Here is a 13,497-nt window from a genome sequence, read left to right on the forward strand (position 1 = left end):
ATTATGCAGTATTAATTTTAACAACAACCTTGTGAGGTAGAAGCTGTTAAGATCCTTATTCAGATGAAGTGACTTGAGACTCAGAGAGGTTAAGTAAGTTGCCCCCGGCCACACAGGTAGTCCAGGATCGCAACCCAAGTCCATCTACTTCCAGAGCCCCAGTTCTTAGTTAGCCACGCTAACTTACTGCTTTTCTGGATCTCACTGCTTGGAACCCATTCCTCTCATGCATAGATGCATGCATGGGCCGTTAGCAAAGCTCTTACAATTAGCAGCCACTGTGCAATTGGTCAGGATGTGAGGTCATGTCTAAAGTAGCCTAAAATATACAAAGCAGGAAGCACAGGCCACAGAATAGAAGCAGGATGTTAAAAAGAAAAAAAAAAAAAAATAGGTGAAACCAGAAAATATTTGCCATCTGTGATGGAGAGGTTAAAGATAGGGTCCTTCTGTAGTCCAGAGGCAGCTGGTGGGGGTTAGCGCTCGAGTCTGTGTGGATGCGTGTCCAGGTGTAGAGCGAGTGTGCCTTGGAATGCATTCCAAAGCCAAGTCGTCCGTGATTTGGGAGCCGATTCCCACTTGGTGTTATCCCCGCCAGTTCGCTCGTTCGCAAGGCCTGGAGGTTGAGAGTGCTTTTCTGAACAGATGCCTTTAAGCCCCTGCCCTCGTGGGTGCGGGCTTCCAGGAGCCGGGGTCCCGAGGCAGCGGGCGCCTTTCTTCCCCATTGGCGGGGACAGCGTAACCTTCAGTCACAGCCCAAGAACAGTACTGTGGCTGTAGCCAGGATGCTGCCAAAGCATGAATAATTGTGACGAGGCCTGAAAGATAAGTCACGGAACGATGCCAAGCAGATTTTGGAAAAGATGATCCCTGGTTCCAGCAGCTGCCAGAAAATTCTAAGGTCACCAAAGGTCAAGATGCAGAGAGCCCCCTCAGAGAAGGTGAGGGCCTCGAAAGTAAAAGGTGACGGAATCGCTTCCGCTGAGGTCACTGGTGCTGAGCGGTGTGGCCCATGTAGAACTTGCCAACAGACCCCCTTGCCAGTCTCTTACATCATTAACTCTTACCCTCCTCCAGACCTGGCTAGACCAGCTGAGGCTGCCCCAGCCCCATCGATATCAGTGGCACTTGTAGAAGGCATTTCTGTCCATTCTGAACTCTGGTCTCGAATGTATAATTTTTTCTTAAATGGGAAAAACAGATCTCACAATGGCGAACGTTGATGTCAGCTGTAGAGCCGAAATATTCAGAGTGGACATTTGCACTTGTTAGACAGTCAGAGGACAAAGAAATAAGAGGGCATTAGTGGCACGGATGTACGTGGGGATCGTTAGCAGACGGTGGCTGCGACAGAACTCTCCATCAGTGGCCACAGACCATTGGTTATCCCTCTAGAAGTATTCATTAACTCCTTACTCTGGAACACAGGACTTGAGAAGATCAAAACAAGGTATAGAGAATTCTCAATTATCTCGCTTGCCCAAGAGTGAAAATGAATATATGAAATACAGAGATCACCTTCAAACTTCGCGTCAGCCAGTAGGGTCCACATTCATCCTGACCAGAGCTCTGAAAATCTCCCAAGCCATGGTGTTTGCCTCTTTCTTTCTATACCTTCTATTCCTGTTGACAATAGTGTGGGAGCCATGAATTGGCTGATGGAGGCAGCTGGAGGAAAGGTAGACGAGAAGGCTTAAAGAATCCAGGCAATTCAGAGAGGATGGATAGACTCAAGTAGACCATAAATAGTCTCAAGTGAATTCCTGTTACCCCACTCATCCTATTCCCCTGAGAAAGGAGTCAAGGGGCAGGAGGGCTGTGCAGCATGTGAGGAATTGTTGGAGAGATTGGCCGACATCCTCATCCAAAGAAGGGCTTACCCTAGCTGGGGAGCTGGCCCGGTTCAAGGTGTATGTTTGTGGGTAAGACAATACCTACCCTCCCCACAACCAAGCCGTAGTGACACGGGGGGATTTTCGCCCACACACATCCCCACCCCGCCTTCAGGATGAGAGTGAGCAAAGTCCCAACTTTTCCTCCACCTGTAGCCAGAAAGTGGGACAGGTGGAGAGGTGAGTTGGTGAGTTGAGGGCCTCTCCTTTGGGGTGTTAACTGGAAGGCAAGAAGGACACTATCGCAGACTTTGGAGTCAGATGGGAATTTGAATTTTGGTTCTGGTTTTTAGTGGTTGGTTGGCCTCGGGCAAGTTACTTACCGTCTCTGAACCCATGCTATTTTCTCAGCTGTAAAACTGGAATGCTGTGTCCCTCCCAAAGCCCTTGTGAAGATTGGCTTTGAAGGGAGACGTTCTGTGAAGGATGAGGTTAGAAGTGAGAGAGAAAAGGGACTTTCCGCACCTGTCCCGATGCCCGCACAGAGTAGGTACTCCATGAAATCGAACCAAACTCAACCTTGGTTACCATCGTATGATTTAAGTTAAAAAGAAATAGCGTATCAAATAGTATTAAAGAGGAGGGGGGGAGCAGACAACTAGAAGCATTGATCATTGTTGTGGTGGTTTCTCTAGCCAGCTCTCAGTTTGGGGAAGGCATATTAGTAAACTGGGAAGTATTTCCCAAGGCACATCTCGATTTTGGGGTCCATATTGACATCACTGCCCATTCGGTTTAATTGCATGCTTTGTTGACATAAACAGGACTTTTGCTTCTTTCTGGTCAGCAGAAATTGGAAAAGTAGGCGTTTTAAGGCAATACAGTTACCTCTTGACTCATGGAAAGTTTGATCTGGCCAGTTTGGAGGGAAAGCACACTCATTAGCCAAGGTTTCCTTAGGTGACTGATGGGATGGGATGGGCAGGAATGAGAAAAACACACACTCAGTTATTGTTTGTATATCACATGAACCCACGTACACGTGTTAGTGTAAATAAACTTCCCATAACAAGACATGAATGATTGAAGATTTTGCAGTCTCTCTGTCCCTTCCTTAAATGACAAGTGGACCATATGGAGAAAAGAGCCAAGTTTTCTCAGCTTTTTAGAACCGGCAAGATTATTTGAATAGAATTTCTTCTTATTGATTTTGTTTAAAGGCATCAGATGCAGCCATCCTAAAAGAAGTTTAGGCAGAATTGATAGATTTTTTTTTTCCCATCCAGAAGATACATAAATTCATCTGTTTTGCAATTCCCAGGCTGAATCGAATGCATTTTGGTCTCCAATTTGGGGTCTCTCATCATGAACACAACATTAACTGACCCATTTCTTTCTTTAGAAAAAATGTACAATACATACTCAATTACACAAACACAAGGGAATCTGTTTTGTGAGTGGGTGTGACATTGTCAAATTTGACTTTGATTAAGGCTTACTTCTGGTGTAAACAGATGTTTGAGGGCTCAGGCATCTTTCAGAGCCCAGCTCCATTGTGTGCAGAACAAATCAGTAGCTTCCGAGGTGGAACATCTCCGTGACTGCCTAAATGGCATAATTTAAGGGGCACAGAAATGCCCCGTCACTCCCAAAATCTTGCTTATAGACACAGTGCGTTTAGGCTTTGCTTTTAAGGCATTATCTTCACCAGGCTGGCATAGAAATGTAGGTATGTGACTTTACTGCAGCACTGTTTTCATTATCACATTAACATGGATGAACTTGCCAGATGAGCAGGAGTCCAACAGAGGGTAGAAGGATAGGAAACGTTAAAAATTTAATTTGTATTTTTGGTGTGGAGACATGGAAAGTTCTAGAATGTAGGGAGGTTGTCTGAAAGGTCTGGAGGGACTTGATAGCTGAGAGAAGTCCACCCTAAATGGGTAAGGTAGGTGCCAGAGTGCCACCTTCCCTGACCTCACAGTCCCTCATGTCAGCCCTGACCCCCAGGGGCCTGGTGGGATGCCAAAGGGTGAGGGTTCTTTACAAGGAGATTAGCGAGGCTGGATGGAAACGGAGAAGTGGAGACAGCTCCCCATCGCAAAAATGGGAGGCAGGAACTCAAGATTGGATGGAGTCCTCCGGTTAATATACAGGTGCCCCCCCCCAGGAGCAGTGACCCAGGACAGACCACAGCGGGTCCTGGCAGAAACGTTCACGCCCCAGACTTTAGTTCAGCAGGAAGCACTTAACCAAAATCCTACTGTGTGCCTGCCTACCTGTATTTCAGAAGCCAGAGACATAACAATGAGTAAGACATGGACTCTGACCTCATAATTTCTAAACAAAGGAACGTTGGGGGTAATTTTTCACTTCCGCTAATGCAAGCTGGCATGTGAAAATACCTATGAAGGTTGGACACGTGTCATGCCTGTAGCTGAAACTCTTCAAGTTAATTGCCTTATTTTCCTGGCAGGAAACAGCTCATAAGCACACACATGACTTGAGCCAGGAAATCAGCTTCAGCTTAATCAATATTTAGAGTGTGATGTGTTGCTAATCGGTGTTGGTTTTGTACATAACAGAGGTAGCCACAACTCACGGCGTAGCAGCTGCCCACTGGGTCTCCTCCAGCCCACAAGATGCCAGCTTCCTACGTTGCATGGGTGTCCAAAGGACTGAAGACTGTAGTTCCTTCTGGCGGGATTCAGACCTTGCCCCTAAAGCCACACACGGTGATGTCAAGGTCCCCTTTGGGGCCAGCACTCCCCCATCCTATGAAGAAAACAATTGTCCATCCCTGAAATTGTTCTTCTCTCCTACTAACGCTTCTCCCACTTCTCCAATCGTCTTTGTCAGCCCGTGAAATTTTCCAGTCCTGAAATTTTTAGCCTCGGTCGAACTTCTTATCCCACGTAGATGTTACTGAAACAATAGGAAGATGTCAACACCGCCGCCAGGGAACCTTAGCAAAATAACAAATCAAGCGCCATCAACCACACGTATATGAAATTGTATCTAATTGCCCAATCTCATTTCTTCGGTATGATCGTTCCTTCAAAGTGCATATTTTCTGTCATCTTGTGTTTTCCTGAATTCTAAATCTAGAATAAAAGCTGGATAATCTTAGAACAGGAGTCGGCAGACTGTGCCCCACGGGCCCGCCAGCCAGCCGCCTGTTTTGGTAAACACAGTTGTGCTGGACCACAGCCGTGCTCGTTCGCTTGTGAGTTAGTTGTCTGTGGCTGCTTTCGGCAGAGCCGAGTAGTTTTCACGGACACCAAGTGGCCTACAAAACCGAAAATACTTACCATCGCGCCCTTTTTTTAGAGGAAAAGCCTGTGCTCGCTTCAAATCTGGAAGCGCATCATCCAGGAGAAATACGACGTAAGCCACAGATGCTAGTCACATAGGTAATTTCAGATTTTCTAAAAGCCACGTTTAAAAAGCAAACGGAGGGGCGCCTGGGTGGCTCAGTCGGTTAAGCGTCCGACTTCGGCTCAGGTCAGGATCTCGTGGTCCGTGAGCTCGAGCCCCGCGTCGGGCTCTGGGCTGGTGGCTCAGAGCCCGGAGCCTGCTTCTGATTCTGTGTCTCCCTCTCTCTCTCTCTGCCCCTCCCCCGTTCATGCTCTGTCTCTCTCTGTCTCAGAAATAAACAAACGTTTAAAAAAAAAATTAAAAAAAATTTTTTTAAATAAATAAAAATAAAAAGCAAACGGAAAGAGGCAAAGTAAATTTTAGTCACGTGTTCGATTTAGCTTACTGCATCTCCGTACAACCATTTGTACATATAACCGGTATAAGAAATATTAATGAGGTATTTTGCCTTTTTTAAAAAAATCGTCTTTGAAACCCAGTGTATGTTTTACACTTACAGCACAACTCCCTTTGGACCAGCCACGTGACCAGTGCCTCATGTGACTTGTGGCTACTGCATCAGCTTAGCATGAGTCTAGGACCCATAAACCTTGGACTTAGTTCTGCTGCACTTGAGACTTGGAAGTATGTGAAAATAAAATAATCTTCATATGCCTAGGTAGAGATTTCCTTTGAAAACAGAATTTCGAGGGAAGGGCCCGGAGAGAGTATGCTGTCAGGTGTCCTACGCCTTCTTCATTTTCATCTGTCACCACCGATCTCCGCAGTGATGAGCCCGATGTGCGGAAGGTCGCGGGTCATCGAGCAAAACTGAAACCGGTTTCCATGTGCCGTGCTTATTCACTTGGGACAGGGGACTGTGCGTGTTTAGCCCTGAGGTGTAAGAAAATGGACACTGTTACCAACTGCACTTTGCAATGAAATCTGGTGAAGTCGAATAGCCTTCCCTCCAGAATTTGGTTGACCAGAAAGATTCACTGGAGTTCCTAGCGTCCGTACTAAATGCATGGTTAGGGGTGTCTGGGCGTCTCAGCCAGTTGAGAGTCCAACTCTTGGTTTCGGCTCAGGTCATGATCTCATGGTTCGTGAGTTTGAGCCCCGCGTCGGGCTGTGCGCTGACAGGGAGGAGCCTCCTTGCGATTCTCAATCTCTCCTTCTCTCTCTCTGCCCCTCCCCCACTCACTCTGTCTGTCTCTGTCTCAAAATAAATAAACTTTAAAACAAATTAAGGGGTGCCTGGGTGGCTCAGTCGGTTGAGCGTCTGACTTCGGCTCAGGTCATGATCTCACGGTCCGTGAGTTCGAGCCCCGCGTCGGGCTCTGTGCTGACAGCTCAGAGCCTGGAGCCTGTTTCGGATTCTGTGTCTCCCTCTCTCTCTGACCCTCCCCCGTTCATGCTCTGTCTCTCTCTGTCTCAAAAATAAATAAACATTAAAAAAAATTAAAAAAAAATAAAACAATTTAAAAAAAGATTAAAAAATAACTGAAGTGGGAGGGGCGCCTGGGTGGCTCAGTGAGTTGAGCGTCCAACTCGTGATTTCAGCTCAGGTCACGATCTCACGGTTGTGGGATCGAGCCCCGAGTCGGGCTCTGTACTGACAGCAAGGAGCCTGCTTGGGAGTCTCAGTCTCTCCCTCTCTCTCTGCCCCTCCCCGGCATACGTGTTCTCTCTTGCTCTCTCTCAAAATAAATAAATAAACTTAAAAAACAATTGAAGTGGGTGAAGAGGGCTGGGGTGAGTCTTTAAGGAATTACATAAGAGGAATGAGGAAGAGGTTTAAAGTCATTCTCTGAGAAAGAACACAAGGTAATATTTAATATACCGTAGCATGTGTTGGACTCTAGTCCAGTTGCCTCACTAACTGGGCCAATGTCTTCTTCCCAGGGAACTGAGCAAGGGCAGCGTTGGGGGCACTTGGTAGGAGGGACACCAGCCACCGTTGGCTGCTGTGCCGTCCAGCTTCCATCTACACCTGTGGCCTCGGTCTTCAGCCACCCTGTGCTGTGGGCTGGAGGCCGGATTCCCGTCTGGAGCGGCAGGCCAGACCTCCACACGTCCGACAAGCCACTGCTTATGGACAAATGCTGGGGGTATCTCTCATTCACAAGGAAGCCGAATTCAGCCCGGCAGCTCTTCAGTCTCGCTGTTGTGCGCCGTGGGGTGAAGAACGGGGGGAGAGAGAGTGAAAACGGGGTGGGTGGGGGGAGGAAGCTTCTGGGCTTGCCTCTGCTGAGCCACCGGCCCGGGTGATGTCGGAGAGCATCGCCTCTCAGCGACCCATTTCCTCGTTGGGAAAATGGGGCGGGCTGATTCCTCGCCAAGGGCTCATCCACTCTAACAGTCGCCACTTCTAATTATAAGATTATTTTTATGTTTGTTCGCCCCCCCTCCCCCGTGTAATTTGGAAGTATAAATGAGAACATAAAACAATTAAACCCCTTACTGCGGGGGCAGACAGTTTGGACTGTACCCACCTCTTTACATATTTCTTCCCACGCTTTTCCCATGACTAATCAAAAGGAATGGCCATTCTCCTGTTCTCACTCTGCCACTTGGAGAAACTATGTTTTTTATTTTCATCTTTAGGACAGTTGCTCCCCCCCCCCCCGCCCCCCGCCCTCCTCTGTTTTGTTTTGCAATATTCATGTAATACAGAATTCAAAAGATAATAAATATGCATATACAGCCAATGTCCCTCTCTTACCCTGTCTTCTGGTCACTTTATCCTTTTCCATGTGAGCAACCCGTGCTATGTGTATTAAAGAAAATATGTATATATGTTCCTTTATTTATTTATTTTTTAAAATTTTTTAATGTTTATTTACTTGAGAGAGAGAGAGAGAGCAGGGCAGGGGCAGACACACACACACACACACACACACACACACACACACAGAATCCGAAGCAGGCTCCAGGCTCTGAGCTGTCAGCACAGAGCCTGACATGGGGCTTGAACCCACAGACCGTGAGATCATGACCTGAGCCAAAGTCAGAAGTTTAACCGACTGAGCCACCCATGCACCCGGACCAGCAGTCTCTTGATGGACATTTAGTTTTCCACCTTTTGCTATTACAAACAGTGCTGCAGTGAAAACATGTACGTACATCATTTTGCACAAATATGAGAGTATGTGTAGGATAAAATCCTAGAGGGGGAATTGTTGGACCGGAGGGTTTTTTATACTTTCGATGGCTATTGCCTGACCACCATCCACAGAGATCACTCTTATCAGCAATACATAAGAGGCCCATCTGGCCGGTACAGTGTGTTATCGGACTTTTTTGATCTCTGTGAACCTAGTAAGTTCAAACTGGTATCTTCAGTGTCATTTCCATGTGCCTTTCCTTTACTATCCGTGGGAATTCACTAATTGATGAACTATGTCATTTCGCTCATTTTTCTTGATTGTTAGCTTTGTTTCTAATTGACTGTCAGTGCTTTTAAAATAGAAACGCAGTTCCCTTTTACGGAAATTTTCGTTGATTCTTCACTGTTAGTAGAATGAGATTCCACATGCCTTGGACTGGGATTCAGTGTCCTTCCTTGAGAGCCAGAACCCTGCCTTTCGTTTTTCAACCTCACATCCCTGTGTCCTTTTGTGTCGTTCCCCTCCTGTTCTCTGGTCAAAGCAATCTGCCCTGTATGTGGTCCCCACGTACGTACGTCGGTGTTTCCCTGCCTTCTTGCCCCTGCTGATGCTGTTCACACCACTTGCAGCGTTTTCCCCTTTGCCTTTCTTCCTAAAGAACTTCTCTTCATCCCTCAAAGCCCAACGGAAATACCATTGTTTCCATAAAGGCTGTTCTAGAACCCCCAGGAAGAATGACCCTCCCCTGGGATTGTATTCCTTTAGGACTTGCTTATAGTCCGACTAGAGCACTGACACGTTCTGCCTTGTGTCACTATTTATAAACACGATTTCCTGATACCCACATTTATGTCTTAGCCCCCTCTGCGTCTCCTACACCCTTCAGCCAGAATTGAAAAAAGAGTCCTTATTTCTTCCTTCTTTGGAAAAGACCACGGTGACCTTCCTCTTTAAACTTGTAAAAATATTCACAGCACAAAATTTACCATCGTAACCACTTTCAAGTGTCTCGTTCAGGAACATTAAGTATATTCACACTATTGTGCAACCATCACCAAATCCATCTCTGGGACCCTTTTCATCTTGTAAAACGGCAACTCCGTGCCCTTTAGACACTCACGCCCCGTGATCTTCTCCCCGCAACCCCTGGCAACCACCACCCTCCTTTCCGTCTCTACGAATCTGACCGCTGCAGGCATCTCCTCTAAGTAGAATCATGCGGTATTTATTCCTTGTGACTGGCTTATTTCACTTCGCATAATGTCCTCAACGTTCATCCATATTGTAGCATGCGTCAGACTTCCTTTCTCAAGCGGGATCATATTCCATTGGGTGTGTAGTAGATCACATTTTGTTTATCCATTTATTCATCGAGGTCAATTCTACCTCTTGGCTGTTGTGAATAATGCTGCTGTGAACATGGGTGTGTGTCTGTGAGTGTGTCTCTTCGAGTCCCTGTTTTCTTTTCCTTTTTTTAAAAAATTTTTAAATGTTTTTATTTATTTTCGAGACGGAGAGAGACCCAGCATGAGCAGGGGAGGGGCAGAGAGGGGGGAAGACATAGAATCTGAAACGGGCTCCAGGCTCTGAGCTGTCAGCACAGAGCCCGACGCGGGGCTCGAACCCACGGAGTGTGAGATCATGACCTGGGCTGAAGTCGGACACTCAACCGGCTGAGCCACCCAGCCGCCCCTCGAGTCCCTGTTGGAGGTGTATAGCCAGAAGCGGAATTGCTGGGTCACGTGGTAATTCTAGGTTTTGTTTTTTTGAGGAACTGCTACACTGTCTTCCTCAGTGGCTGCGGCGTTTTACCTTCCCGCCAGCCATGTACGAGGATTCCAGTTTCCGAACGTCCTCTCCAGTGCTTGTTAGTTTTGTTTTGTGTTTGTTTTTGGATAACGGCCATACGAATGGGTGTGAGGCGGTCCAAAGTAACCTTTTTGCTATTGTGTTTTGGATGCCTGAATCACAAAAGTTATATTTGGAAGAGCTCTTAGCACCCATACATCAGCGCCTTATGCTCGAAACATTGCCTTGATCTCATGACCAACTTCCAAGATTTCTTCTGCAAGGAAGGTCCATTTTAAGAGGTCTTCGTCGTTTAAAGAACTAGGTAAATACACACACGGCTAAAATCCTTCTTGGCACCTGGAGCACCATCCGTGGTGAAAGAATCAGACAACACAGTCTGTGGTCCAAGGCTGGCTGCGTGTGATTTGGAGCAGCCGGAACCTCCTGCTGGTCCATCCGTCATGCGTGCTTGTCCTGGCTCAGAACTTCACGGGAGAAAAAGAGGCCAGGTTGGCATCCCCATCATGCTCCCTCTCGGGTGCACTTTGAACTCTTCTCCCGCCCTTTGATTTGGCTGTGTCTGATCACCATTTGAAGTCAGGACAATAGTTTGGAAATGTCTGAAGCTGGCTCGTCCCTTTCTTTCACACCAAGGCAGGTTCGCAGCTCCTGGATTTGTTGCGAACTAGCTCCTCCGTTTGGAAACCAACTCTGGAATGATTGCCACGGAGCTTTGAAAGCCCCATTTTGATCAGCAGATGCTACTGAGTCTGGGGAGAGAGTTGAATGTGGCCTAATCTTCATTCGTGTGCGTGTGTGTGTGTGTGTGTGTGTGCATTTTTCTCTAATTGTTCGGTAGTGGTTTTGCCATCTTTCGTGTCCCACGTTCTCTGCTTTATGTAGACGGGTATTTTTGTATCCCAGGAAAATGATTCACATATCTGTTAATATGATGATTTTTTAACTCCCTGTATTTCTTTCTTCTTCTTCCTCTTTTTTTTTTTCCTTTTCAGAATGTTGTGCCGTCTTTGGGCAGGCAGACGTCCCTGACGACGTCGGTAACACCCAAAGCGGAACAGAGCACGGCTTACAAAGACTTTATTTATTTCACCGTCGTTGAAGGGAACGTCCGCAATGTTTCTGAAGTCTCGGTTGAGTATTTATGCTCTCAGCCGTGTGTTGTCAATCTGGAAGCAGTTGTCTCGTCCGAGTTCAGAAGTAGCATCCCTGTGTACAAAAAGAGGTGGAAAAATGAAAAGCATCTTCACACCAGCAGGACACAAATAGTGCACGTGAGATTTCCGAGCATCATGGTTTACAGAGATGATTATTTCATCAGACACTCCATTTCGGTATCCGCGGTGATACTACGCGCCTGGATTACTCACAGATACAGTGGTGGAGACTTGAATGTTAAATGGGAGGACAATTTGCTACATGCCGTAGCTAAGAATTATACTCTGCTGAAGACGGTCCCCGCCTTTCGAACGCCCTTTCAAAGACCATCAAGTGTGCCTGGAGTGGAACATGGATTATATTTGGAACCTTCGGGCAAACAAGATTCCCCAGTGTCCTCTTGAAAGTGGTAGGTCATTTGCCTTGCAAGGAACCTCGTGCGTATTTCTTCAGATAGCCTGTATCACGAGAGGATGGCGGAGAAGGTTCTTATACCAGCAGTGGGGGGAGGTGAGGAAAATGGCGGGCACACCGAGCCTGTAGTTTAGGACTTTAGGGAGAAAGAGGGAGGAAGTAAAAAGGTGAAGAGAGGGGAAGAGTAGGAGAGAAGAGATTGCACTGGAGGGTCACAGAGGTCGTGGAGGGACCTTCAGAGGCTTGGGTCTGAACTGGGAAAGGAGCGTTACTGCCACTGAAACAGGCACAGGCACTGGGGAAGTCTTCCTCCCTCTCTCCCCTCATGAACCCTTTGACTATCAGTTATTTTTAGGTGGAGTGTTTTTTCCGGGAGGAGATGAGAACCAGAGCAGCCCTTGTGTCAGGCAGGAAATCACGTGGGAGTTTTCAGCCCAGCATACCTGGGTTCAACTCCTTGCTCTGCCACTTTCTGCCTGTGAACCTTGGCATTCTGGGAGCCTCAGTTTTCTTATCTGTAAAATGGGGATAATAAGTAGCAATTCCCTCAGAGCAGTGCTGTGGAAATTAAATGAGATGTAATGTGCTTAACACATAACCAGCACTTGATAAAATTAGCCACCATGATGATAGGGTCCAAACTCTACATCTTATCCTAAATGTCCCATGGTTATAGCCACCGAAGGACCAGTGCAGGAGGTTCCCGTGCCCTCCGTTAAGCACCGGGGTTGGAGATCTCTGGCTGTGCACTCTTAGAAGTTCTCTCCATTGGTAAGAGGGGCACCTTGCTATGTGGATGCTGAGAGCCTGCTGGCCCTTCTGCCCATCCTGCGATGGGGAGTCAACCTGGGCATGCTCCCAGCACTCACCTGGAACCCGGCCGTATTTCCTGAAATGTGGCCCTAGGACCAGCTGCAACGGAGTCACCCAGGGCTCTGGTAAATGCAGATTTCCAGGCCCCATCCATATCCTACTCCGTCAGGCTCTGTAGGCTGTGGGGCCCTGAAATCAGCATTTTAAACACACTTCGGTGACTCCGATGTATCTTAAGGCTTAGGGGGCCTCTAGAGCAGGGGCAGAGCTGGTAGGACTCTGATCTAGAGTAACTGCGGCTCAACCCCCCGGCAGGCTTGGTGGGCGAAGCAAACCCATGGGCCTGTGATAGCAGACCCTTCCTCGGGAGGCGCCTGGGTGGCAAATCACATCTAAGCGTCATCACTCCTAGATGACTTAAGAACACCGAGAAGGTGATGGCCACGAATGTCTCCTGGGGCCACCCCCAAACAGCCCTGCATGTAATGACAGCTTCCAGGGCTGGTACCACCATATATTATAGTCGGTCGGAGGCCACTTGCCATAGAACGAACACATTTGCCCTTAAAAATAATCTCTTTCTTTTGAAATGATTTTAGATTTGCAAGAAGTTGCAAAATGGTAGAGTCCCATGTATCCCGCTTCCCCCTAATGGTGACGTCTCTCCCAACTGTAGTGCAGTATCAAAACCATGAAACTGATGTGGATCTAATACTGTTGAACTAGACTGCAGACCTTGTTCAGAATCCACCAGTTTTCACATGTGCTTCTGCGTGTGTCTAGTTCTATGCGATCTTATCCTGGGTTTTGTCTGAATAGCCTCGTTCTGTGTCTGGCTTATTCCCTGTTTGTGCGGTGCTTTTAAATACAGATATGCAGAAGAAGAAGGCAGATTCCTTTTCTGTGTGTGTGTGAGTTGGGGGTAGGGCGGGGCGGGTAATTAACTAGTCGAGCTGCCTGCATTTCGATGATCAGTGTGCATCCTTCTTCCAGGCAGAACCCCA

The 13,497-nt window shown here is 47.3% G+C and overlaps 1 protein-coding gene across 1 annotated transcript in view; it reads left to right on the forward strand.

Moving 5' to 3' along the window:
* Nucleotides 1–13,497, forward strand: part of SEL1L3 (SEL1L family member 3) — a 104,082-nt gene that overhangs the window by 2,843 nt on the left and 87,742 nt on the right. The window contains 2 exon segments of the mRNA XM_019453565.2: nucleotides 11,104–11,565; nucleotides 11,567–11,675. Coding sequence (XP_019309110.2) covers nucleotides 11,104–11,565; nucleotides 11,567–11,675 — 571 coding nt within the window.

Source organism: Panthera pardus, unplaced genomic scaffold (genome assembly GCF_024362965.1).
Source record: "Panthera pardus isolate Hobbes unplaced genomic scaffold, ASM2436296v1 HiC_scaffold_13, whole genome shotgun sequence".
Taxonomy (NCBI): Eukaryota; Metazoa; Chordata; class Mammalia; order Carnivora; family Felidae; genus Panthera; species Panthera pardus.